A 27,048-nucleotide genomic window follows, 5' to 3' on the forward strand; every position below is an offset into this window, starting at 1 on the left:
ACAGCCCCCACAACTGAGGCCTCCTGAAAAGAAGCCCAGATGGAGAACAAGGGCTCTCTGCACCAAACTTCCACAAAGTGTCTGGTGAGGAAGTCAACAGTAACACCTGGCGGCGGGCGGGGGGGGGGGGGGGAGCGAGGGGGGGACTGTTGCTCAGAAAAGACAAAGAACGGTGAAGCATTTAACCCTCATCACCTTCCAGATTGGGTGTTGGCAGACTTTTTCTGTAAAGAGCCAGAGAGTAAACATTTTGGGCTGTGAGGTCTGTACAGTTTCTGTCTCACTCCTAAACTCTGCAAAAGCAGCCATGGACAACAGGGAAATGAATGAGCATGGCTGCATTCCAATAAAACTTTATTTACAAAAAGATGAGGCTGATGGGAAGAGAAAGGGAGGTTTAGCAGTCTGAGAACCCCCGTTCTAGGTCAATGCTAAGGTAACCACAATGTGATTAAAAAAAAAAAAAAAGGGCACTGCATGCTTGCTTGGCAATTAACAAACAAAGAACACACACACACAAATGCCTTCATTTAGGGGCTCAAGGTCATGTGAAAAGAAATTTACTTTTTTGACATTCTCTTGATACTGTTTCTTTTATCCAAAACCATTAGTAACTATAAAAAAGATTTTCTTCTTTAAATAATTTGAATAAATGATTAAAAGCCAACAAAAGCGGGAAGCAGTCTGGCGTACCTTTTTCTCTAGAGAGTTACTCCACTCTTTCAGTAAGTTGACATGCTGCACCGCGGAGCTGGCCTCATGGGCCTTAATCTGCTGGTTTGTCCCCTGCGAGAACAGAGATGCAGTGCATTAAGCTGACCTCACTCCATCCCAGAGTGCAGCAAGACTAACACATGACCTAAACCCAGCACTAAACACAAAGAGGGGTGCCCTATTCCTGTACAGCTATTGGGCGGTCTCTAAGCCTTCGAAGGGCCATGCTCAGCAACCCCCCACTCTACCGAGTGCAGGTGGGGAGGCAGGCAAGAAGAGCAGACATCCTGTAATTGTACAGCAATCTCAAGTTCGTCATGCTCGTCGCTCCTCAAGCTTCTTACCAAGAGCCTTCTCATCTGCATTTCGTATTTGTAAGATCAAGAAATTAAATCTTAGACCTCTCATTTTTGTTCTTTTATAACTTTTTTCATTAAAAATACAAATGGGAAATGTTTAGGCACCTGCAGTTACAGCTAGACAGTGCTACAATAATCTAGTGAACGAACATGTAATCAAAGTGGGATTCTAAATAATTTTCTAGAGTATTAACTTATTAGGGAAATACACTGTATTAGAAAACGTATTGCTCCTCACTGTTCTAAGTATACTTGGAAAGTTACATACAAAACATAAACAATCTACAGAGTACATAAGATGGAGACCATTTTAGAGTCAGTAATAAGCACATGAAATAGCACATCATATATTTCAGGAAATAATCGATATGAAAATATAATTTGTTTTGATATTAGAGAATTAAGAAGCCACAGAAAGCATTTTAATGATCTCCAAAACATATACTCTGTACATAGAATATTCATATATATATGTTGATAGAAGTATTGCTATATATAAACATATATATATATACATACACAGAATGAATGGTACTACATACGACGTAACAGTGGCGAGCGCTCCGTCTCAAGAGACGGAGACAAAGGGAAGGCTACAGTCATTCTTAGTCTTGGGGTTCTTTACTTTCTAAGAAAATACTGAGACGCCAGTATCTCTGTACTGATTTCATAATAATGTATTGATAATACACAACATTAAATATAAAATACTTTAATTGTAATATATACTGCCCTCTGATTAGTTTTGAGACTGAGATATACGTTTCAATGAAACTCAGTTCAAATTCACTAGCAGTCTCAGATGTGTTAAAAGACCAAAAACCCCCAGACACAGGATTCTCGCAGCACGAGTGTGGTGGCGGAGAAGCCCTCTCCGCACGGCTGTTCTGGGAGGGCGGCACAGATACTGTGAGATGCGTTTATGGACACACGAGTGTGGTCCTCACGGCTGTGTACTGATGTGCACAGTGCCCAAACCGTGTCTGGTTTGGTACCCACTTATAGTCAAGTACCGGCTAAAGTCCCATAACCATCTCTCTAGGAACCACCCCCGACTGTCAGTCCTCTTTGTCCCACGTCCTCGCTGGTTTTAGATGGAGTTGTTCTGCTAACGTCCTGACTTCCTTCTCAGCACAGGGGTCCACCTGAAGTCTCAGAACACCACGGGCACGGAGAGCGAGCGCCCACGTCGGCTGCATGGGGCTTTCACCACCCATGCAGCATGGTGACTCGGTTCCATGACAAAGACTACAGTCCAGAACTTGCATGTTAAGATGCTACGATAAACTGTCTCTCATGGCAGAATGTCAGTGACTGGGAAGCACAAATGTTGGATACTGACCTGAAAAACGCAGCCATAGCGCTTAAAACTACAGGTGCTGGGGGCATTGACACACTCTGACAAGTGTGCACTCAACTGCAACGGGAAAGAGACGTGAGTTGTGGCACAAGCGTCCGCATGAAAATGTTCAAACACATTAAGGGCACAGAGAGCATCTGGTTCGTATGGTCACGAACGGGGCTTATCAGCTACGGTGTGTACACCACCCGCTTCCTAGACTTAGACGCAGTAAAGATACAGTACCGCCACGTGTACGCACATAGGTACGGCAATATACATAAATACAGTTACTGTAACATTTCTTAGAGCTGCAGTTTCCTGAGAACAAATTGTTCAAAATGTAACATGCCGTCTGCAGTGCCAGAATTTAAAAAAGAAGGAAAAAAACGTAAACTGAAATGAACATTTAAAGACTATAAACAAAAATTGCATGAAACACAAAAAAGAGAAAGCATTCAGGATGTCACCGGGTCACACATCTAATATACAGTACACAAAAATAAATATATTTTTGAAGCAAGCTTACACGATGTACCATTACTCTCAATACTCAAGATAACGAGACGAGTTTTTCCTTCTTCTGAAAAGACTTTTTTTTCCCTCTGAGTGTCCATAAATTCATGTAACTTCTCACAGATCGCTAAGGTCATTCTAACAACATGAATCTTAATACTGTCACCTCTAACTGGTAAAAGAAAATTAAGAGAGATTGGGAGAGGATAGCTCTTCATACAAGGAAAAACCCCTTTGGTTCAGCTCAAATGTTGGCAAATCGCCAAATAAAAACCACTTATGATGCCCCCTCAAGACAAAAGGGAATTGAAATGTCTACATTTTAAAGACATAGTGCTATTCATTAGGCTAATACAATTTAAGGACAGCTTCTTCTTTTATTGAAGAAATTCTCATCAGGAAACTCTAGGGATAGATCTTCTTTATAGAGAACAATTAGACCCTGAATTAGGAAAGGGGGTGTCTGAGCGCAGAGCGCACTGCAGAGCTGGCCCTGGGTTTTTCTGTGTGCACACAGGCTTCCAGAGGCTCCTGGGCCCGTCCTCTGTCACCAGGACAGAGAGTCCTTGAGTCCTTCCCCTTTAGGTCAGTATTTAGGACAGGGAGGAGCGTGGGTCTGTGGCGAGAGCTGCAGAGAAGGGCCAATGTCACGGGGAGCCTACGGGCCAATCTCTGCGGAAGGTCTCTGAGCCGGGGCAGAGTCATGGTGGTTACAGATCTAGCAGCCTAGCACACTTGATGTTCCTCTGAACCAGGCCAGGAAGCTCTGGCCTGCACCTGGAGGAAAGCGCCCAAAAGGTAGATCACAGGTGACTGGCAGAGAGACGAAGCGTGAGACTGTGTGTAGTAACAACAGCTTCAAAGTTTTAAGATCTACTCTTCCAGTGTCAGCGCTATAATCGTGAACCTATCCAGCCAACGCTTCTGGTATTAAAGTCAGGGACACAGGGGTCTGATGTCATTTTCAGTGGGGCACTATAAATTCAGGGTCACACTTTCTCTTAAACTGGCTCATTATCATTCCTCTCAGAGTCTTTATCATCATTTCTCACAGGAGCTTTGGAATAGAGGCAAGAATAATTTATAGACCAATAGCATTGTTCACCAGAAACCCAAGATAAATGCAGGTTTAAAGATTTTTAAAAGAAAAATAACTTGGAGGCAAATGGAGTTAGCGTCTGTCCCTAATTCAGGTAGCCCTGAGTGAAAACTCTGGAAAGCGTATAAAACCCTGGTAATCACTTCAACATTGCAGACGCTTCATCCATTCGCTTTAGCAGAGGGACTTCCTAGTAGCGGAAATCTATATGCATCTCCCTGCCACTCCCAGAGGCACATTCCAGGCCTAGGGACCATGGCCACCCGGCAAGACCCTGCCCTGGCCTAGCAGAGTCACCTTCCTGGGAGGACACACTCTGGGTGAGAGTGGTTCCGGGGGGGTCCTCTCTGTACCCCGTGTTCCTGGCTCCAGCCCCACATAGGTCCTCTTGCTCAGTGGGGATGTGAGAAGACAGTGACCCTCACACCTCCTCAATATCCACTGGTAAAATTCCAGGCTGCTGAAAAAGGCTGAGGTGAGCAGCCTCCTCAGATCAGAGCACCCGGGCCCGAGGGACCTGCCAGGGGACCAGGGGGCACAGGAGCCCCAGATGCTCCCAAAACAGCAACCAAAGGGGCTCCAGATCAGGACCAGATGCCAAAACATTTAAGAATCCTTGGAATTTTTCCAACTGGATATGCCCTGATCAAATTAAGTTAATGTAAAATCTACCTGTCTTAAAAAAAAGTGTGCCCAAGGGCAGTGTGAGACACATGACCTCTGGGGGAGGCTACACAGGGTCCTTCTCACTGGCCCCTGAAATGTGGAGGCCACCTCCAGGCCCACTTGCTCCCCAGCACCAACCCTGCACAGCATATGTGGCCAAATGGGTCTGGAGTGTCTGTAAAGTCATTTATTTTGAGATAATCTTAAAGTAACTCCTATTTTACAGATTTTAAAAATAGCTTTTTTTAGAACCTAAAAAGTTATTACTTTTGCTTGCACTTTTGTAAAGTAATTCCATTTTCTCAGTTCCTAACAATATTTTGCTCTGAATTTAACGACTCCGTAGCGTTTATTTGCTTGCTTCTGAAATTTCTGATGCCCCAAAATAGCGTGAGGTTCTCTGTTGTCTTTCTACCGTATGCATCACTATCATGATCTGTGAAACCTTCGATTTCAGCTACTGGGTTAGGATGGAGTCTCTGGCATGCTAGTCTCGAAGATGTCACCAACTCCTCAACAGGCCTGGCCATGCCCCTTACCTCACTCCTCAGAAGGGTCTGGACACTGCACTTATGGGGGCAGGACACCACCACACAGGGACACTCAGTGTCTTCGTGTTTCTGGAGGAAAAAAAGAAAGCACCATCAACTTTGAGACATACAACCCGCCTCCCTTCAGACCCCATTGGTATCTCCAATGTCACCATGAAGACCCAAAGGACACTCTGCTCACTGGCCTGGTTTCCTTGAGTTCTGACACATTTGGAGGAGTCCTCATGCTCAGTTTGAGAGCCAAAAAAAGATAAGGTGTCTCCGGAGATCTACCCAAACCTGACAGGTGAGGGCCATCTGTGGGAGCACAGTGGTGTGGGGGGGGCCGGAGGCGGTGTCCCCACAGCAGCCTCCACCAGACAGCACCCATTTGTGCGGGCGCACACAGGCAGACTTGGCCCTTGCTGCCACTCACACTGCAGCCCAGGGTCCAGACTTCGTTCGCTGGAGAGAAGGGTGGTTTTCTTTTGGCCTCTCAGGTTGGGGTCTGTAAATGATGCTTCTCCGACACCTTCAAACAGCATGAGCCACTGGGTATTTAAATTACCACCCTGGAATTTTACTAGGTTATCTATAGTGCATGGAAAATATGGACAAATTTTGATTTAGCCCTTCTTTGGATGGTAGGAATTTCAACTCTGCAGAGCCTGGATGACAACTGTCCAACCCATGCCAAGGGCACCTGCTGGGCATCTGTTCAGTAGCAAAGTTATGGCAAGAGCTGCCCACCAGGACATCAAATCCAAAAGCCCTGGAGAGCACCGCCAGACACATGACCAAGGGCCACTCGAGAGAGACTAATGCAGGCAGAATCAGAGCTGTAACTGCAGGCCACACAACACAACCAGTTGGACAGGCTCCTGGAGGCCGCATCACCAAGCAAGAAGGAATCTTGGTGCTGTTTTCCTCGTTACCCTCGATACTTGTGATTCTCCTCATCTGGTTTTTCAGATTAGGGCCTCCACAGTTATGCTGGGATGCTGAACGACGGGGGTGGGGGAGAGTGGGAGGCACAGCCGAGAGCCTCAGTCCAACCAGGAAGGCACAGTGTGGACCAAGGGCAGTGGGGGCCCAGGTGAGGCGCCAGGCACCGCACTCTCTTCGGCATGGTTTGAAGTCCGGTGTCTCTCTGAGCGTGCTGGGGTATGGTCTGTAGAGCAGAGATGGCTCTGCTCCTGGGCTTGGGCCTCAGAGGCCTGCAGAGGCCCCAGAGGGCAAGTCCACAACTGCTCAGAGCTCAACAGAAAGCACCTGACTGGACTGAGCCTGACCAGCTGGCCTCCCACAAGAGGCACCACATGGGGCGGGGGTGCGGCGGGGGGGGCCTGGCTTTCTATTCTGCCTGGCTGTGCTCGGATCCCTGAGAGTTCCCAGGTGCCATCAAGTCAAGGCTTTGTCTTTCAGTGGAAAACCCTGGACAAATGGCTAACACCTCCCTGCCTCATCTAGAAGTGGGAGGAGTGTCTGCGCTTCCCTCATAGGGGGGCCGTGAGGGCCCGATCAGTCATGGGCCTGGAGGGGTAACATGGTGAACGTTCCACAGACGCCAGGCCTCCTCCCTGCACCTACCCTTGAACCCACCTCCATTCCCCAGGCCCGGCGTGCACCAGGTGCTGCGGCCGGCCCGATGAAGACAGCTCGCACACAGGTAAGCACCGCTGCGGTGAGCAGAGACCAGGAGGGAACACGGGGCAGGGGGCTCTGGGAAGGGAGCTCTGAGGAGGACTGGCAGTGGGTGGGGGCAGTGTTCTAGGAGGGTGGGGCAGGAGATGGTGGGACAAGAGTCTGGGGCCAGACCCATCAGTATCTTCCAACGTCTGTCTCTGCAGATCTGTGCAAACATATCAGAAAATAAATTTCTAGAAGTAGGCTTTGTTGGGTATCAAAGGGTACAGGTATTTTAAATGGATTTTGATAGATATTGTCAAACTGCTCTCCAATACCCTACACAAACGCACTCCCGTCCTCATAGGAACATGGGCTTATACCCTTGTCAATTCCATCAGACTTTTCAATCTCTGACGTGACAGGTGGAAAAGGCAGTGAGTGTGATTTGCAATTATTTAATAATGTGTGGGAAGGTATATTTTGATATTTATTAATCATTTATAGTTCCTATGACTTGCCTTTTCAAGGCTTTTGACCACAGTAGTGGGCTGAATAGTGACCCCCAAAATTCATGTCTCTCTAGAACCTCAGAATATGACCTTATTTGGAAATCAGATCTTTGCAGATGTAATCAGTGAAGATGAGGCCCTGGTGGATTAGGATTAGGGTGGGCCCTGAATCCAACCATGGGTGCCCTTATGACAGGAGAGGACATGCCCAGAAAAAGGTGTCTGAGCAGGGAGGCAGACAGCTGCCAGCCAAGGAATGCCACGGACCACAGCCTCTAGGAGCTGGAAGGGGCAGGAAAGGGTCTTTCCTGGAGCCCTCAGAGGGAGCCCGGGCAACACCTTGGGTTTGGATTTCTCGCCTCCAGAACTGTGAGAGACTACACTTCTGTTGTTTTAAGCCACCAGCTTTGTGGTACTTTGTTAGAGCAGCCCCAGGAAAACAACATGCCCACTTAAAAAAACGGATAACCTTTTGATGCGTACGAATCCTCTCCATACTAAGAAGTTAGTCCTGTCTACCAAATTAAATGTAACTCTGACAGGCACAGAATAGATGTAACCATATGGTGGACACCCACCAAGGACAAGAACAGAACTGATGACTTCCCGTTTACCTGTGTGTCCTCCACCTTCCCCCAGGGAGGAACCCCTAACCCGAAAATCCGAATTGTGCATTTCTACTTCCTTTGCTTAAAAAAGTTACATTACACATAAATGTGGGCCAGACAAAATACTGTTTTGATTGCTTTTGAATTTTATTAAAATGGAACTCTACCCTGAGTCTTCTGAGACCCGGGTGAGTATGGTGTTTCTCAGGCTAACGCTCGTGTCGTGTGTAGCTGGGGGTCCTCAGTCCTAAAATTCTCCTGCCACGTCCGTCACATGCAGTCTGCTGGGTCCACCACAACTGACATGTCCCTGCCCCAGCTGATGGATGTGTGGGGTTGCTCCCAGAGTTCTGCAGCTCGGTTATGCTGGGCCCTGTCTCCTGGTGTGTATGTGTGACAGTTTCTCTCACACAGCTAGGAGAGGGACTGCTAATTAGCCAAGTACAGGAATGTTCAACCTAATAAAACATCGCCAAACTGCCTTCCACAGTGGCTGCACCTATATGATATATTCCCGTTACAAGATACACATTTTCCCAGAAAAGGAGATCTCTAGAATTCTGACTTTCCACAAGTTAACAGAACTGTTTAGAGATCACATTCGACAGTTTCTAGACTAGATGTGACAGAGGGGATTCTCTCCTGGCACTTTAAATTATGCTGATCTATAGATTAAGAAAAAACAACTTGAAAACAGCAATGTAATGTCAATAGCATGGTTTAAACGTAGGAAAGGAACTTTTCGTATGAGCTGCAACGGGCTCAATGCTTTATCAGTCTGGATCTCATCAACACCCAGCGTACCTGATGCCCTTCATAAAACACAGGAGACGTGGGGATGTCAGGGTGACCTGGGCTGGAGATGTGCCTCTGAGATGTCTGCTCTTTCTAAAAATAAGCCCACAGCAGGGCAGGATGAGACTAAGCATGCTCCTAGCTGACAGGAGGAGACCCGGGAGCCCCATCCCAGGCCCGACAGGACAGGAGCCCTCCCAGCATGTAGCTGCCCTGCTGTGGTCCGGGAGGGGGTCACCACGGTGACCTGGGGCAGGCGAGCCCCTACCTTGTTACCTTAAAACCAGTCTCTGTTCAGCCTAGTCGGAGTTCAGAGTCAGTTACTTACATACTGTCTAACTGACACACTCTACAATTCTTTCTCGAACGAAGTTAACTCCTGGATTCTATTCTGCAAGTAAAGATAACTGGTTTTTGCAAGAAGCGAAGTATAACTTTGATAGCAACACACCAACATTGTAAGGGCTGCAATACTGCTCACTAACTATAGGTCTCACTGGTCTGAACTGAGTTATTGAAAGAACGATTCAATTAAGCCAAACACTATTCCTATTTTCTACAGTTCTTAAAAGTCCTTAATAACTGGAAATGTCTACAGAAATCGTACAGGAAAAGGACTTCACAAGAGAAGAAAAGCACAGGCACAGGAAAGTTGTACAAAGGAAGGTAAACATGTAGATTATGAAGTAGAGTACATTTCATTTCATTTCATACAGAAAAACAAAAACTTTCCCTAAATTTTGGTCAATAAATGCTCTAGAATATCCACCAGGAACCACCTGGGCCCCCACACCCTGGCTGCAAATCTCTGGTCCTCTCCCATCTTGGTCCCATCAGTCACGGTCCTGCCAAGTCCAGAGGTCATCCCCAGCAGCCCCCAGCTTCTCAGCAATGTCTGCCCCTCCTGCCCACCCCTCCCCCAGCTCTCTCTGCCTCCGGGGCACCATTCTGCTGACCTTTCCATACTGGCCACTCCTTTGCTAGATGACCTCCCCTCTTAGCAGTCTGTAAGCATTCATGTGCCCCAGGCCTCTGTCCCCAAGGCTCCAGGGACCACCTAATTAAGATGTACCAGTAGCCCAGACCACTGCCCTATTCTCCCCTCCAGCCTGCTATGCTCCACCGAGCCCCACCTCAACAGAACACTCGGCTTCATCCAGCTGCTCTAGTTACAGACATCATCCTTAACACATACTCCACATTCAAGCCATGAACCAAAACCACTGCCTCTACCTTCCCAATGTATCCCAGTGTACCTCCCTTCTCCTTCCTGCACAGGCCAACACTGCCTTGCCTCCATGTTGTCCTTTTACCCTACATCTACCTGTCACACCTGCCAGAGTGCTGCACCTGATGGGGAGCTCCGACATCACCCCCTTGCTCAAGGCTGCCCAGTGCCTGCCTGCCCCTTCCCTCTGCCCTGCTACCCATCACCTCTGCACTAGGCATGGGAGCCATGCTGGCCTCTCACAGCTCCTGAAATCCACCTGCCAAGTCAGTTCCATCACAGAGCCTGCGCACCCCTTGCTGTTGCCTTTGCTCGGGGCACTCTTCCCACACTACCTGCCTGACTGTCTTGGAGAGGCCAGCCCTGATCACCCCTTTGCCCATGATGCTAGTGCATCTTTCTTCATAGTACAAATCACTACCACACATTATGTTTGCCTATTAATTACCTCTTCCCACTAGAAGGTGAGTGTCACCACTGAACCCCCAGCTCCCAGCACAGTGCCCAGCACATAGTAGGTACTCAGTGAATATTTGTGCAAGAAATGGACAAATATTTGAGGGCTACTGTACTACTGATTGTTTTTTTGTTTTTGCTTTTTTTTTTTTTTTAAGATTTTATTTATTTATTTGACAGAGAGACAGACATGGAGAGAGGGAACACAAGCAGGGGGAGTGGGAGAGGGAGAAGCAGGCTTCCTGTAGAGCAGGGAGCCCGATGCGGGGCTCAATCCCAGGACCCCGGGATCATGACCTGAGCCGAAGGCAGACGCTTAACGACTGAGCCACCCAGGCACCCCTACTACTGATTGTTTTTAAAGTCTGTCCTCCACTCCCAACATTTCTCTTTAATTTACAGATAAGGGATCTGATTTCTAACACATGCACAATACAGAACTGTGCCAAAATAATCAAGGTGTGAAAAATGTGAAATTCTCATCTCTCTCCCAAGACAGACAGCTGCACTTCGATGCTGCAGGATGAATTACCCTGTTGAAGTGATGATTATGTCCCAGAGCTGCTTAAAAGATTAAGCAATCCAATAAGATTTTGAGGACATTCCCTGGGACAAGAGAAAAAATTCTACCTTTTTTTGATAATTAGTCTTCATTTTTTTTTTTTTTGGCATCCCAAATGATAGTCAATCAAGGCAATGGGAAAATGTTAATTATACAAATCAAAATGGGCAAAACAAATAAAGCTTAACTCTGAATTAAAGCCAGATGAAAACTGCCATTTCCTCCTCTCTTTTCTCTTTATTCCTGTTAGAATAGTGCTTTAAAATGCTATTCTGTGACAAATTACCCTTGGATGGAGCTGCAGGTGGGGGGGGGGGCAGCGCACCTGCAGCGTGATCATCGGGACCTGACTTTTGCAGTGGCTGCACGTGGCCTCTCGGTACTTGCAGGCCTTTTCCACGTGGTCACGCAGGTCTCTTCGCAACACTTTTTCTTTGCAGTCAGCACGGATGCACGAAAGCTCTTCAAACTGGCAATCGTTCTTTAAATGCACCTGTAAAACAAACACTTCAAGGTTCTTAATTGGCAAAGAAATTCAACCTGAAATACTGAATTCTAGCCTCCAGAAATGTTTCTGCCTGCTGCTAGACCCGTTTTTCACAGAGAAGAGTGACAAATGTATCGAGAAACAATGAATTTTGTATTCTATTTAGTGATTACCCAAACTATACTGCTTTTGAAAGAGTAAGCCAACTCTTCTTCCTGGGTAAATGAATGGTTAACTGCTAAGGACTTTGTTTTATTCCAGTTCGAGTATCTTTCCAGGATAAAATGAGATGCTGATAAAAAAAAAAAAAGAAGTTATGTGGAATTTCATGGTTAAAAAAAAAAAGAGAGAGAAGGTTTTAACGGGCCTTCCAAAATTAAAAACCAGTTCAGATTTCTTTCCATTCTAAATAGGGTGGGGGTGTTTAAAAACCAGTTGGCAATTCTGCCAATGATGTCATAAAAATAACATTTTGTACCTCAGTGGTTTGGACTGCTATTATGTTTGGCTGTGTTTTGAAAATCAATGTAACCATGGTCTTAGGGTACCACATCGTACTGATCAGGGAGTTATATTTCTTTTTTTTTTTTTTTTTTAAGATTTATTTATTTGACAGAGAGAGTGTGAGCAAGTGTGTGCGAGTTGGGGGAGGGGCAGAGGGAGAGGGAGAAGGAGAATCTCAAGCAAACTCCCTGCTGAGCACGAAGCCAACCGGGGTGGCGGGGGGGTGTTCCATCTCACCACCCTGAGACCATGACCTGAGCCGAAATCAAGACGCTAAAGCAACTGAGCCTCCCAGGGCCCCAAGATGTTCTATTTCTTACTGTGAGCATGGAGCACGGCCCCCTAGGACTTACCAGCAGGTGTCCCAGTGCCAATTGCTCTGTGCAACCTCCACCTTCATTTCTGCAGTAGATCTGAAGAGCGAGGATCTCTCTCTTGCAGCAATTATCCTTAAACACCTGAAATGGGAAGATAGTTATTTCAGAGGATTAATATTTCTTAATCTCCACATGCTGCTACTTCAGAGAAGGCAAAACCACTTTAAAAAAGTCACGAGTGCATCTCTTAAGTGGACCTCAGAAAGCATTAAGGACCAACTTAATTTCTAATTTCTAGAATAGAATGAAGGAGATGTCCCCACTAAGAGTCACAATTTAAATAATACAATCTTAACTACCGTCTTTTATTAGATAAGCCAAATGAAAACAAGTTACACCAAATAATTAACTCTGACATAATCTCAAGGTGGGGATGCACCAGGGCCAGGTTCGTATTTGGACTCTGGACACTTCCAGGAGCCAGCTCTGTGGGGCTGTCCATGGGTGGAACATCCTATCAAGGCACAAGGGCAGAACCCACTATCACTCAATGCCTCTTTAGGTCGCTTGCTAAAGAAACAGCAAGACTACTGTAAAAGATCATATCTTGCAGATGGTTTGTAAAACATTTTAGTTCTTTCTCCTAAGGTTTGGTCCCTCGTAACTCATTTTTCACCAAAAAGGAGGCAGTATTAGCCTGCTACTAAAAAAAACCCTCTTTTTTTTTTTTTTAAAGATTTTATTTTTATTTATTCATCTGACAGAGAGAGACACAGCGAGAGAGGGAACACAAGCAGGGGGAGTGGGAGAGGGAGAAGCAGGCTTCCCGCAGAGCAGGGAGCCCAATGTAGGGCTCGATTCCAGGACCCTAGGATCATGACCTGAGCTGAAGGCAGACGCTTAACAACTGAACCACCCAGGCAACCCCCCCAAAAAAACCTCTTTTTAATAAATCTTGCAATGACTTAAGTTAATCCAATAATGAAAATCTTTCCGTTTTGGGGGCACCTGGATGGCTCAGTCCGTTAAGTGTCTGCCTGTGGCTCAGGTCATGATCCCAGGGTTCTGGAATCGAGCCCCGCATCGGGCTCCCTGCTCTGCAGGAAGCCTGCTTCTCCCTCTCCCACTCCCCCTGCTTGTGTTCCCTCTTTCGCTGTGTCTCTCTCTCTCCGTCAAATAAATAAATAAAATCTTTTTCAAAAAATTTTTAAAAAATTAAAAAAAAAATGTTTCCCTTTGAAAATGAAAACATTTCTTCCTTTAATTGTATTTTTCCCTTAGAAAACAAGCAGGTTCATTCCTTCTGGCAAGAGTCTAGACTGTCTTCATCTTCAGGCGTTTCTAAGAAACTCCTATATGTTAACACTCTGTAACAGTGAAAAAAACAGACAGGACCTTAATATGCCTTTCTCAACTCCACAGGCAAAGAAATAGAATCAACAGCTGTTAAGAGTTAAAAATAATTTGGAGTCAAATCTAATCCTTCATAAACATGACCTTTTTAAAAACACACTAAAGTCACCAAACAGGTATTTTTAGCCAGTAGGAAATAAGCTTCCTTTTTGTGGCATTAAGTTTCTTAAGTCATTTGAGTTTAACTTTACGGATACAAAACAAAGACTGGCAATGTCAAAATGGTGAAAGTATAGCATCTGAGAGCCGAGATGAGTTACTGCAACTTTCCCATTGTATAGAGGAGGAACCTGAGGCCCCACAGTTACCTGCAGAGGGCAGATCTCAGTCTCCAAGCCCCATTTTCCCATGAGGATCCAAGGCATTCGTCAGTGTCATTCATGATGCTCCAACAAAACTAGTAATTCTTCTTCAGTTACTAATGCCATTGAAAAATAGGGATAGGGCACCTGGGTGGCTCAGTTGGTTAAGTGACTGCCTTCGGCTCAGGTCATGATCCTGGAGTCCCGGGATTGAGCCCCACATCCGGCTCCCCGCTCAGTGGGGAGTCTGCTTCTCCCTCTGACCCTCCTCCCTCTCATGCTCTCTGTCTCTCATTCTCTCTCTCGCAAATAAATAAAATCTTAAAAGAAAAAAAATAGGGATAATAATTCTGAACAATGAGACAGACAAGGTCCGGTGTTTGAACCTCTACCTCGATCACATGGGTCGGACACATGTTAACAAGCTAGCGGCCGTGCTAAGATAAGGGGTAGCTGAGTGACTTGTTTTCTTGGAAACAACCCCTTCCCTTCGATGCAGCGCAGCCTGCAGCAGCAGGGAAACGCTGAGGGAGACAAAGGATGTGGTCATGGTGCCAGTTCCGTCTCTAAGCTGCCCAGAGGAGTTACACCAGGAGCCCCTGTTCTGCCTGCGGAGGGGCCCCTACTGCCTGGATCCTCAAATCCTCGTACTCATCTGGGCGGCCCTGACCACAAACCTAATCTGCAAAGTGCCCTGGACGCAAAACCCCAGAGCAGGAATTTTATTGTACAATTTAATGACCTACATTTAAAAAATTGTTAGGTTCATCAATCAAAATATTAGTACCACACATTTTTATTGATATTTTAAGTACTTTAAGAATGAGTCCTTTCAAACTAAAAGCAAGCCTAGCGGGCCCTGGCAATGCAGAGATGACCAGAGGAGCCCCGGGGCGGGGGTGGGGGGTGGGGTGGAGCGTGGGGGGGTCAGAGCCCCAGGAGGGAAGCTGGTGGGCGCCCCCCAGAGGCCCCCTGAGAGCCCGCTCTGACAGAGAGCTTTCACCAGCACACACAACCATGCGGCGGGGGAGGGTGGAAACCCCACATCCGTCTAACAACTGGGAGTGGCGCACAGGGGCAGGCGGAGAGCAAATCCCGCTGCACTCCGGAGACCAGCCGAATCCCAGCTGTCTGGCGGGCAGGCCATCCCGGGGTCTCCGGACGTGGGGCCACTGCCGTCACCGGCAAGGACACAGGTGGGTGAGGTACCTGGCCAAGGTCCCCCAGCTGGGCAGCTCTGCTGCCTCAACCCTGCAGCACCCGCGGTCAAGCCCCAGACGCAATCCGAGTATGTCCAGAGCACTGGGTGCAAGCCGCAGGCCAAGTATGACCGAAGCATTTGACAAGGTCGTTTATTAAAATCCCAAGAATACCTTATCTTTAATGATGCCTTCTTGACACGCAGTACATTTTGGCCTTGAGGAGCTGAGGGGAAAACACACCATGAAGACATTAGACAGAGCGGAAGTCCTATTCTCACTTGAACCAGTATGGATGGTCAACCCGCTGTGCGAAGCTCACGGCAGCGACCAGAGCCCCAGGATGCCACGGCGAACCGGGTTCAAATATGAAGCCACAGGAGAAAAGGGCTCAATTTTTTAATGGTAATTTTTCATAAGGAAGTTTTTAAGCAGCACAGCTTAGATCAGTCCCACTTGGAAAGCCCCTTTCAATTAAAAGTGAAATTTTATTTCAGAAACCAAAACTAGCTCTCTGTGGAGAAGCTCTGTGGTGTGAGCGTCCATAGCTTATTAGGAGGGCCTACAAACAGTCTTGCTTTATAAAAACAGTCAGTACTTACTCCATACGCTATTCTCCTTCATAATATACTGAAATGCCAATGCAATTCCACAGTTAACAGGGGAATTTAACACTGACCTTGTCTAAGGAAACCACTCGTCCACTATATCATTCTTGTCCCCAAACGCAGGACAAGAGCCCCTGCTCCCAAGCTGCCCTTTTTTGGACTTGATTCTAACCCCATCTTGTGCCTGGAAACCATCTCCTAAGATTAAAAATAAAACGAAGTTTGAGCCCTCTCTACTTCCGTGGCCCCTGCCCTAGACAGCCAAGGGCTCCCAGAATCCAGGACAGGGAGCGTCAGCGGAGGCTTTGGGAAGGAGGACGCAGGGCTGGACATGTATACACCGGGGCCCTGGGCACAGTGGGGAGGCTCCAAAAGCCTGGGAAGCTGGGCAGGAGAACTGAGGGATGATGAGAGACAAAATTAATGTGTTTTTAAATAAAAGTTTTCATTTAAACTATACTAACATGAAGCCTCTGCTAAATTGCTTTAATCATACAAATCTTTTTACATCCTTAGACCCTAGGGGTGAGTAGCATCTGAGTGGGATCCCCTGACACCTGCAAAAACATGGAGCAGGAGGAGAGCCAGGGACAGAAAAAGGAGGGAAACCAGAAGAGGAACAGCCCTCTGGATCCCTAGCTCTAGGGACCGCCCCCCCCCCACCCCGAGCCCCACAGCCAGCAGCCCTACCCTGGCCCAGCGCTCTGTCCAGGTTTGCATGGTAAGAAAAACCAGGTGCTCTGAGTCTGCTCTGCCATCACTAAGCTTGACTCAAGAGTCATTTTAGCCACAAAGCAGGGGAAGCTGAGCTCATTGTTTGGGATAAGTGGGTAAGACCACAGCCAGAAGTACCCAGGGGGAGGATGACAAGGAGGAAGGCTGCCTGCAGTGTGGTTATCAAGGGCCGTGCACTCAGCGGTGAATCAGGAGAAGTGGGCAGCCCTCCCAGGCCCCTGTGCCCTGACCTTGGGGACCAAGTCTGAGAGCATCCTGCCATAACCCCCAGTGCCCAGCACCATGCCCAGAAAATACCTGGGGGATGAACCAAGATGCTCACTTGGACAATGTTGTTTGTGCTGTCAAACTCCAGCCTGCCTCCCAGACTCCCTCTGTGATTCTAAACTGTCAGTGATACTTAGCTGCCAAGGGCTTCCAAAGGCTTCGTGCATGCTTTGTTGACTGCTGGGTAAGCACACAAACGCTCGATTCCTACCCAGGCTGGGACATACTCAGTCCTCCCCGCTGACCCTGTCCTCCTCAGCCTCTGTCCCCCAAGAGCACCTGCACCTTCAGGGCTCCTTTGTCACTTGCTAATGGGCGTGTCTCTCCATGGAACCAGAAGCCTCTAGAGCAACACAGGGAGGGGACACCGGGGCACAGGGCCAGAGTGGCAAGCACCATCGGGAAGTGGCAGGTGCAGGAGTGACTTTCGGGAGGTGCTTGGTGGGGAGGAGACAGGAATCTGTGGGACGGGGCTGGGCAGTCCAGGCTGCGAGTCACAGACACCCTGGAAAATTCAGGCATGAGGTTCTACTGAGGTTCCCTAAATGATTCACAGGCAAGGCTCAGAGAACTTTGAGTTTCTTCAGAGCTTTTAACCTTCCGAACGTACTGTTTGGAGAAGTGATGGCGCGGGCGGGAGAGAGACTGGAGAAGCTGGGCAGCGGGGCCTACCTCAGCAAGGCAGCCATGCAGGTCTCGCAGAACCGGTGTCCGCACTCCGTCTGCTTCGGGTTACACAGCACCAGGCGGCACTTCTCACACTTGTACTTGTCCTCCACGGTCTTCACAAACCTTTCTTTGTAGCCTCCTTGTTCAGGGACGAAGATGGATGTCCCGGCGCCGCGCTCAGGGTGCAGCTTTAGCGGTGGGTTAGTCTGCAGGGTGCCGGCGGAGTCCATCTTTTTACTTGGCTCCATTTTAGGAAAGGGAAATTCTGTGGGGGAGAAAGTAACAGTAATGAGTAAAATGCTATCGCGTCCTCCCGTGCAAGGAGAAGAAACACAGGTTTGGGGATGGAAAAGTGCCTGAGAGCTGTGGGTTTTTTTCAGTTTAAGTAACGCTCAAGAACCCTCCTGACTTTAATACGTGATGGGAACAAGACAGGAGCAAGCGTGCATCTTTCCTTTTGACGTCAGCCAAACATGACTGTTACCATTACTGTGCAGAAGACCTCTAAAAGGTACTGATTGTGTCATTAAGGGTCGTGGAAATACAGGTAATACTTGACTGTAACCTAAAAATTCTATGCATCATTTTGATATTTTGGCCAAAGCAACAGTCGTTCTCAGCCAGTTTTATTTCTTGGTTCTCCTCACTGCCGATGGCAGTCCCGTGACGTGCCTCAGGGGTGGCCGAGCACACGGCGACGGCATCGCTGTGGAGCCCGTGCCCAGAACAGCGTCATTCACTCCAACCACAGCAGGCACTGCTGGATGGTGTCTGCAGACTCCTCATGCGACTTTTGCCCCCCCACGGACCCCACGAGTGTGCCCACAAGGCTCCAGTCTGGGCACGCTGTGACTGTCACCCGCTTTTGCCCAGGCGGCCGGCCTGGCCCCGCCTCGCCTCACCACGAGCCCACGCCGTGCACCACAGAGCTTCAGGGTGCACCCGGTGCGGAGCTACAGCCGCTGTTGTGCGGGGATGGAGCGGGTGGAGGGCACACCGCGACGGAACGACTGAGCGGGTCTCCTGTCCGTGTGGGCAGGCTGTCCTACCGCACGTGGTGACAAGTGCACACATGGCTGGGTCCCACCTGCAAGTTCCCATCGACAGGCAAAATGAGCAGCCCCTAGACACGAGCCACAGAGGTCTCAGCCTGCGCAGGCCTCCAGCTGGAGTGCACGGCAGCACATCTGATGAACCTGCAGAGGAGTTTTTTGCAAAGCTCACCAGGTCTCTCCAAACTACCCTGTGCTCTTGCTCAATCCATCTATTTCTGCTAACTATAAAAATAAGGGCCGCATCCCTTCTACTCACAAGGCTGCGGGGGTCTGTGCCTCATCCCCTTCCCTTCTCTCGCCAGTGCAAGGCTGCCGGGAGCTGGTGCGGGGGCCTGGCAGCGTGCCTCGGGTTTGCTGGAACGGGAGGCAGACCCTCAGCCCAGGCCACGGCCTGCTGGGTGCACAGTCCACTCTCTAGAGCCTTGTTCCTCGCACTGCCTTGTTCTGCCTCTTTATGAGGCTGAAAGAATGAACGTTTCACGACTAGGGCTGTACAGAACGCCAGCAGCCTAACATCTGAAAAATAAATGAACTGGTGTTCTAGCCACACTCAGGCTGGTTTTAATAAAATAGAACATCGCTGTGGCAAAGAGTGGGAGCCTCCTGTGAAATCCATTTATGAAAACAAAAAAAGCTTTCAAAATGACCTCAAAAGGCCAGCAGCCCTTTGCTCACCAATTTGTTGACCAGAATCCTTTTCATTAAGATGCTAAGCGGGAAGGTGCCTGGTGCTTACTTTGCCTGTCAGAGAAAATGGGTGACCAGGAGCCGATCTGCTGCCAAGTGGCCATGTCAGCTCTGGCAATGTGTGACCCTCTCCCACTCTCCATGTCAGGCCCTTGCTTCTGCAGATGCTCTGGGTTCCCCCACCCCCCGGAATGCACCTCCCCACCTTCTCAAGGAGGCTCACCCGGGCCAACCCCACTCACCCGACCCCCTTTGCCCTGCTGTGCTTTTTCCATGGCACTTCCCACCCTCTAACTCTGCGTGCCTCTTGTGAATTGTCTCTCTTCTCAGGCAGAACGTAAGCTCCCTGGAGACACGAGTTTTGTTCACAAACCACAGTGCCTGATGGGCAGAAGGTACCCAGTACACAGCTGAGCTAACAGAGGGAAAGGTGAGGTCTGGGCCACTAGTACCAAGCTGTGTTTCTATGACAACCGACTCTTCCAGGAAAAGAAAACTCTTCAGCTTTTAGATCTGATCTTGGGAGCTTCCAGCCTTGAAAACTCCTTAGATTATAAGCTACTTATGACTTTGGTTTAGTATCTTAGCCCATGGTATGTAGGAAGCTATGTGTTCAATAAACAGTTTTTAAGGAGAAATACTTGATTCTCAGGGTGCCTGGGTGGCTTGGTCAGTTAAGGGTCTGCCTTCAGCTCAGGTCATAATTCCGGAGTCCCAGGATCAAACCCCATGTCGGGCTCCCCACTCAGCCGGGAGTCTGCTTCTCCCTCTGCCCCTCCCCACCATTCGTGCTCCCTCTCTCAAATAAATAGAATCTTCAAAAAAAGAGAGAAATATTTGATTCTTTAAAGGTAATTCCTATTTCAAACCTGAGAGACAATTAGCTTTGGATCAAACTAATGATAAATAATAAATGTTCATTTACCTACAACATGTCATACTCTGTATAAACAAGTAAAGAATACAGTTTGGGATCTTCTGTTTTTGTACATTACTTAAGATAAGTGAACAGATGCAAAAGGTATCCCAGGCACATCAAAGAAAACATCACAGCAGCCCCGTCCTAAAGGGCAGAGGACAGCCCATGGCCAGCAGGTCTGTCAGGACTCACCTGTAATGCAGGGTGCCAACGTGGGCATCTCTGCAATGGGCCACTGGGGGCCTCTGACAATCCTACCCAGCATCCCTGCATTTCGTCCCACGCATGGCCCATTCCCGATCTAGGCTGCAGGCTGGAGAATGAGCCTTTGGGGAAGGAGGGAAAGACGCCCTACAGTGCTTGGGCTGCAGGAACCAGAGAAACACCAGACCTCCTCTACCTTATATCCACAAGGGAGGAAAAAGAAGCATAAGAAAATAGTCTAAACATGAAATGTCCAGAACAGGCAGATCTATAGAGACAGAAAGCAGATTCATGGTTGCCAGGGTTGGGGGATGGGGAGCGTGTGTACTAATGCATGCAGGGTTTCCTGCTGAGGTGATGGAGGTGTTCGGGAACTGGATAATGGGGATGGGTGCATAGCTCTGTGAATACACTACAACCCACCGCTGAACCAGACATTTTAAAGCGGTGAATTCTATAGTACGAGAATTATATTTCAATTTAAAATCTAAACAAAAAATATTACAAAATAACTCTTCAAAATGGCTCCATTTGGGTTTGGTTAATTTGTGACATTTATATATAGCGGCATATACTCTAAAGTATGAGACTCTAACACTAAATCTGTATCTGCCCAATGCTGTGGTCAGTGATGGACATATGCGGGAGCACAGAAAGACTTTCATTTATAATAGTACGTGCCCTCAGAGAAGACAACAAACAACTAAAATATGGGGGTGTAAAGTGCAAAGAATAAGGACCAGATCCCCCGACTGCAGATACCCAGAGGCAGATGCTCTCTTTCTGGCGTTCTGTGAGAGCATAGAGACATCCAGAAATGGCAAATGCATGTAAAGAAAACGTGTCTTCTTTCTCCCTCCACACAAACTGTGTCGCACATGCAAATTAATCAGCAGCTTCCTTTTAAACCAACGCTGTATTCTGGCCATTTTCTGTATCAGCATATACAGATCTACTTTATTATTTTGAAGGGCTGCATATAGCACTCTACTGGATGGTTTACCATAATTTATAAAACCAGTTCCATTAAGAGACTTAGGCTGGTTCTGAAGTTTTGCCATTTTTTTTAAAAAAGATTTTATTTTTTTTAGAGAGAGAGAGAGAGTACGCGAGAGCAGGAATGGGGGGGCGGGGAGGGAGAGGGGCAGAGGTAGAGGGAGAATCCCAAGCAGACTCCCCACTGGAGCCTGACGTAGGGCTCCATCTCACAACACTAAGATCATGACGCTTAACTGACTGAGCCACCCAGGCGCCCCGATGTTTTGCTGTTATGACCATCTGCAGTGAACATTCCTGAACACCTATCTTCGCACATTTAGGCAACCATACAGCAACAGAACTGCTGGGTCAGATGTGATGTGCATTTTACAGTACTGTAATCACTGCTGAACACTTCTAAAAGGTTGTAAATTACATATTTCTCCAATATTTACTAAACTATTAAACAAATATTATTTTAGAGGACAACACCCCATTTCACTGCACTTCCCACTTTATTTCGGCCTCGATGGTGTTTCCTGAAGAGTGCTGCTGGCTACACCGTTGTGCAAACATCACGGCCCTCGGCCTGGGAATGCCGGGGTGGGGGGCATGCCCACCACCCTTCTACATGGGCAGGAGCACCTTTCTCCACAAGAGTGACCCTGCAAAGGTTTGCCAAACCAAACACATTTTATTTCAACAAATACAACTGGGCACCTACAACATACACAGCTCTGTACCTCACATATCAGGGACACAGGGATGGAGGAGACTGTCCCCATCCTTAGAGAGCTTTGAGGGAGTCATGAGGAGAGGAGGTGAGCACTCCAGGATCAACAAGCAGAGGATGTAAGAACGGGAGTTATAAAGGGCTGCAGATCTTCAAAAGAGAAAGAGATCACATTGGTTTTGGGGAGATCGGGGCGGCTTTGTGAGTTGGGACTGGTGGTATCATTTCAATTCCAACAGAGAAGGACAAGAAGGAGTAGCAGCAGACACAGCACTGTTAGGCGGTCGTGGAGGGGAACCTGGTGTTAGGGGTTCCGGGGGAGGAACCAGCCAGGCAGGACATCTGGCACTTAGTGGCCTGGGTGATAAGGCTGCCCCAGTGTCCTTCCCTGAGGTGGATCCTTGGGCACAGCATTGATCCTCAGGGCCTCACTTCTCTTCACCTGAAAAGCAGATACTACCCCTAACTGTCCTAGCACTATCAGGCGTCACTGTAATATTTTATGCTGAATCCATCTGCAGACTCTGCAGCATTGCATACAGAGAAGACACGTCCTCCCGCCAACAGTGGTCAGGAGGTCTGACAAGGATTGGGCTGTTTCCCCATCTTACTTAGCCCCAAGCCTTGTTTTAAAAGCCCCTTCTCAGCAATAGGACAAGAAAAAGAAATAAAAGGCATCCAGATTGGAAAGGAAGAAGTAAAACTATTTGTTTTCAGATGACATCATCCTGCATATACAACTCACAAAGGAATCAACTAAAAATGAGTTGAACTAATAAACTTATTCAACAAAGTTGCAGAATAAGAGATCAATCTATAAAAATCAATTGTATTTCTATATACTAGCAATGAGCGATCCAAAAATGAAATTAAGAAAACAATCCATTTGTAATAGCATCAAAAAGAATAAAATATCCAGGAATACACATAACCAAAGGAGGGCAACATATGTATACTGAACATTACAAAACACTGTTGAAAGACATCAAAGATGTAAATAAACTGGAAGCCATCCCATGTTCATGGGTTGGAAGACTCGACACCTGATGAGGTGGCCACACTACTCAAACTGATCAGATGCGTCTCAACCCCTATTACAGTCCTTGCTGGTTCTTTTTGCAGAAGTTAATAAGGAGAACCTAAAAGTCAGATGGAAATTCAGGGGACCCAGAATAGACAAAACAATCTCAACAAAGAACAGAGCTGGAAGACTCACACTTCCTTGCTCTAAAACTTACTACAAATTATTCAGGACACTGTGGTACTGGCGTTAGACATACAGATCGATTAAAGAGAACTGAGAGTCCAGAAATAAACCCTCATGTTTATGGTCAACTGATTTCTGACACGAGTGCCAAGGTCTTTTCAATGGGGAAGGAACAGCACGCACTCAGTGCCAGCAACCTCGCTATTGTTTTTGAACAAAGAAGGCCCTCCTTCTGGGTGTTCTCTTTACAGCTCTTCAAGGGCTGTACTGGTGGTTACCACCCAAGAGTGGCTTATAGCCATGTCTTTCCCTCCCAGGTGAGCCACTCAGCATACCTCTGGCAAACAAAGTACTGTTTCAGGGAGGACAGCTGGGTGGGTTCTAAGACCTCCCTGTCTGGTATCCTCCCTTCCTTCAAAAAAATGCATTAGGTGATATCCGACACATAAAAAAGGTGATTATGTGCAGGGGGCGCCTGGCTGACTCAGTCAGTAGTGCATGTGACTCTTAATCTCAGAGTTGTGAGTTCAAGCCTCAAGTTGGGGGTAGAGCCTACTTAAAAAATAAAACGAAATAAAGATTATGTACAATACACAGGAAAGGCAAGAATACAACAAAAAAAGAGCCCCAGAATCCACCATGTGCTTAACGGTCACCACCTACCCATGTGCTTCTTCCTCAGCTGTCGTCCTGCCTCTCTCCAGAAGCAAATGTCAGCCTGAACTTTGCATCTGTAATTCTAGCATATATATTTTTCTTCTTAAAAAATATACTTTCGCCTGTTTTTAATTTCATAGAATGCTGTCACACCATATGTAGCCCTCTGCCATCAGCATTGTAAGTTTTCACCCATGTCTGCTGTGTGCAGTAGTTCTACTTCATGCATTCTCACTGCTGCGTAATATTCCACAAGTGACCTAGCCATTTTCTGATCACAGCTGCCAGTCCTTGCTATTATGAAAAGTCTGCTCTGAACATTCTGGCACATCTCTTCTGGGGCCCTTGTGTAAGTTTCTCTAGGGTCTGTACTCTAGATCAGGGGATCAGGGTTTAGCAAACTGAAGTGTGTGGGTCAAATCTAGCCAGTAGCCAATTTTTGTTAGGTTATGGTTACCTATTGCCTATTTCCTTGAGCCAAGAATGCATTTTAGATTTTTAAAGGGTTGAACAAACAAATGAAACAATGGCAACTATATGACAAGACTGTATGTGGTCCACAAAGCCTAGAATTATTTACCATCTTGCCTTTCACAGAAAAAGTCTGCCAATCCCTGCCAGGGACTCTGCATCTAGAGTCCAGAGGAACTGCTGATCTGCAGGTTCTATGCACAGCCAATTTACAAGCTAGGGCCAAACTGCTCTCCAAAGCAAAGCAGCATAAATGTTTCTCTTAATCCACATCCTCACCAACACTGGAAATCGGACATCTTAGGTTCTGCCAACCTAGCAAGTACAATGGTTTCTGTTTTCTTACTCTGATGATTAAAAAGGTTTAGCATCTTTTCATACATTCATGGGCTCATGGGCCACTTATGCTTTTCCTTCCGTGAAATGCCCGACTGTGTCTCTCTGCCATGTTTTAATTGGGCTATTATCTTTTACAATACTGATTTGTGGGAGTGACCTACATATTCTGACTGTTAAACCTACACCTGTAATATGTCTTCCTCCAGTCTGTGGATGGCTTTAACTTTATTTATGTCTTTTAATGAAGAGAAGTTCTTAATTTTAATGTAGTCAAATTTATCCAGATCTTGGCCTTTTAAAAATATTCAGATTATCTTACAGGTGGTGCTGATGAAAAAGGGACAACAAGCAAATATGAAACTAAAATAGAAAGCAGCTCCAACTCTATTACAAAATCGTTTTCAAAAGAAGAATATTATGTTCAAATAAAACTAGCAAATAAGCCACTATGTCAAATAGACTCACACTGCTCAAGGAAAACATTCTTCCTATACAAGAGCTGTTCAAGTCAGAAATGACATGAACCCTGAACGGACCCCGGGGGTAGGCCCATGACCTTCTGCATCAGTGAGATGGCAGATGTGGGCCTTAGCTGACCCAGGGAAAACAGGAGCTAGACACCTCAGCAGGTGCCAGGACAGGTGGATAGATGAATACTCTCAGGTGTACTGATCATCCCAGATTCTACCAGCCATCAACTGTCACTATGAAAAGTCAGTTCTGATTTAAAGTGCAAGAATCATCTAATCACTTCCTAAAACAACTAGGATAATAGGAACGATGTCTTTAAGTCTTAAAATAAGACAAATACCCACCTATTCTGTCCCAAGGAAAAGGAAGTTTGGATTTGGAAAAACCACCACTGGAGGCAAATTTTTCATAATCAACTCGGAGGCTGACAATCATGAGCTTTCCTAAAGTTGGACAGTAATGTGGTGATCACCTTGAGACCATCTACAAAGTCACGCAGATGGGGAAACCACGGAGGTGAATCTGCTTCAGGCTCCCTTCAATCTATGTAAGAGGGAAGACAGAAACCTCAAGATCACCAAAGGAAGCAAAACTTCAATCTGCAGGACCAAGTTTTCAGTAGCAACATGGGAGGGCACAGTTTTGACCAGAATGCCCTCTAACCAACAGGCACAAAACAAATACGAAAAATAATTTATCTTTTATCTTGTTCACCTCCCTAAGCCATCTTAAATCCTTTCTGAAATCAGGTGCGGTTACTTAAATTAGGCAAACTCAAAGTTAGTCACAATTAGTCACAACAGACTAATGAGTGGTATCAGTGAAAATGGCTGAGTAAGAAACTCCAGAAGTTTATCCTTCAATAAAAGCAGGAAAAAAATCCTGGCAAAATCCATCAGATAGATACAACTTCTTTGGGACCTTGGAAACTAACTAAAAGCTTGCAGCAATCAGAGGCACACTTAATCATGAGAAACCAGCTGAATCTTGGTAAGAACAGTGAGCTCAGTGGCATTTTACCCAATCCTGAACCCGTGTGCCAGGATAGTGGCCTGGAGGATAACAGTCTGTGATCCTGGGACAGGTATTTGGCAGGAGGTGGAGGGGTAGTGGAGAAGAACAGACCTCATTTGCAAAGAATTTCGGTGGTTTGTTTTGACCAACTCAAAGCACTTAGCTTTACCTTAATAGACTCAGAATTCTCCCAATGCTGAGGTGGCTTCTGGTGATGGTGGTAGGCGGGGTGGTTACTGAAAACATTTAGGGGCAAATCTATTAGTCACCATTGCCTGGAGCAATCAGTAACAACTGAGGGAAATAATAGATTAACCAAAATGTTGAGAAGAAAAGCTGGGGGAAAAGGGCTCTGACAGCTCCAATGTGTTTCTGGGAATCTAGAAGGCCACACAAATGCCCAGGGCTGTGTGCATGCTTAGGAAAGACCTGAGAAGACCTTAAGCCTCTGGCTGACCTTCAGGTTCTGCACAGAGAAAGTGAATGGTAAGTAAGAGTTGTTGACTGCCCAGCTGAGTGTTGAAAGCATACTCCAACACTCATAAAGACTCCATCTGAAAAGACTGGGAGATCATTTTGGTTGTAGGCACTTAAGGAAATCTGTGTCCAATCACTAGCTTACTACTACGCTAATCGAACAGGGACTTCAGTGACCACAAGATAAAGAATATAAACTTTACAAACTTAGCTCAAGAATTCATTACACAAACAACAATTATAACAACAAATCCTGGGGAGAAGGGAGAATCTCATTTCCAGATTTGCCACATTATAATATTAAAAATGTCCAATTAAAAAAAAA

General features: G+C 46.8%; 1 protein-coding gene across 8 annotated transcripts in view; it reads right to left on the reverse strand.

Moving 5' to 3' along the window:
• TRAF3 (TNF receptor associated factor 3) overlaps positions 1–27,048 on the reverse strand; it is a 116,979-nt gene that overhangs the window by 15,490 nt on the left and 74,441 nt on the right. For 6 of the 8 annotated variants that reach the window (XM_081829870.1, XM_081829865.1, XM_081829867.1 and 3 more), the window contains 7 exons: positions 17,515–17,776; positions 15,407–15,458; positions 12,355–12,459; positions 11,336–11,503; positions 5,233–5,313; positions 2,416–2,490; positions 694–786 (listed from right to left, as the gene is read on the reverse strand). In XM_081829870.1, the coding sequence (XP_081685996.1) occupies positions 694–786; positions 2,416–2,490; positions 5,233–5,313; positions 11,336–11,503; positions 12,355–12,459; positions 15,407–15,458; positions 17,515–17,759 (819 nt within the window). In that variant the 5' untranslated portion in view covers positions 17,760–17,776. The remainder of the gene's footprint in view (positions 1–693; positions 787–2,415; positions 2,491–5,232; positions 5,314–11,335; positions 11,504–12,354; positions 12,460–15,406; positions 15,459–17,514; positions 17,777–27,048) is intronic. The other 2 variants (XM_081829871.1, XM_081829872.1) reach the window with 2 other exon arrangements.

This window comes from Leptonychotes weddellii, chromosome 9 (genome assembly GCF_054177405.1).
Source record: "Leptonychotes weddellii isolate Sample4059 chromosome 9, ASM5417740v2, whole genome shotgun sequence".
NCBI classification, from domain to species: domain Eukaryota; kingdom Metazoa; phylum Chordata; class Mammalia; order Carnivora; family Phocidae; genus Leptonychotes; species Leptonychotes weddellii.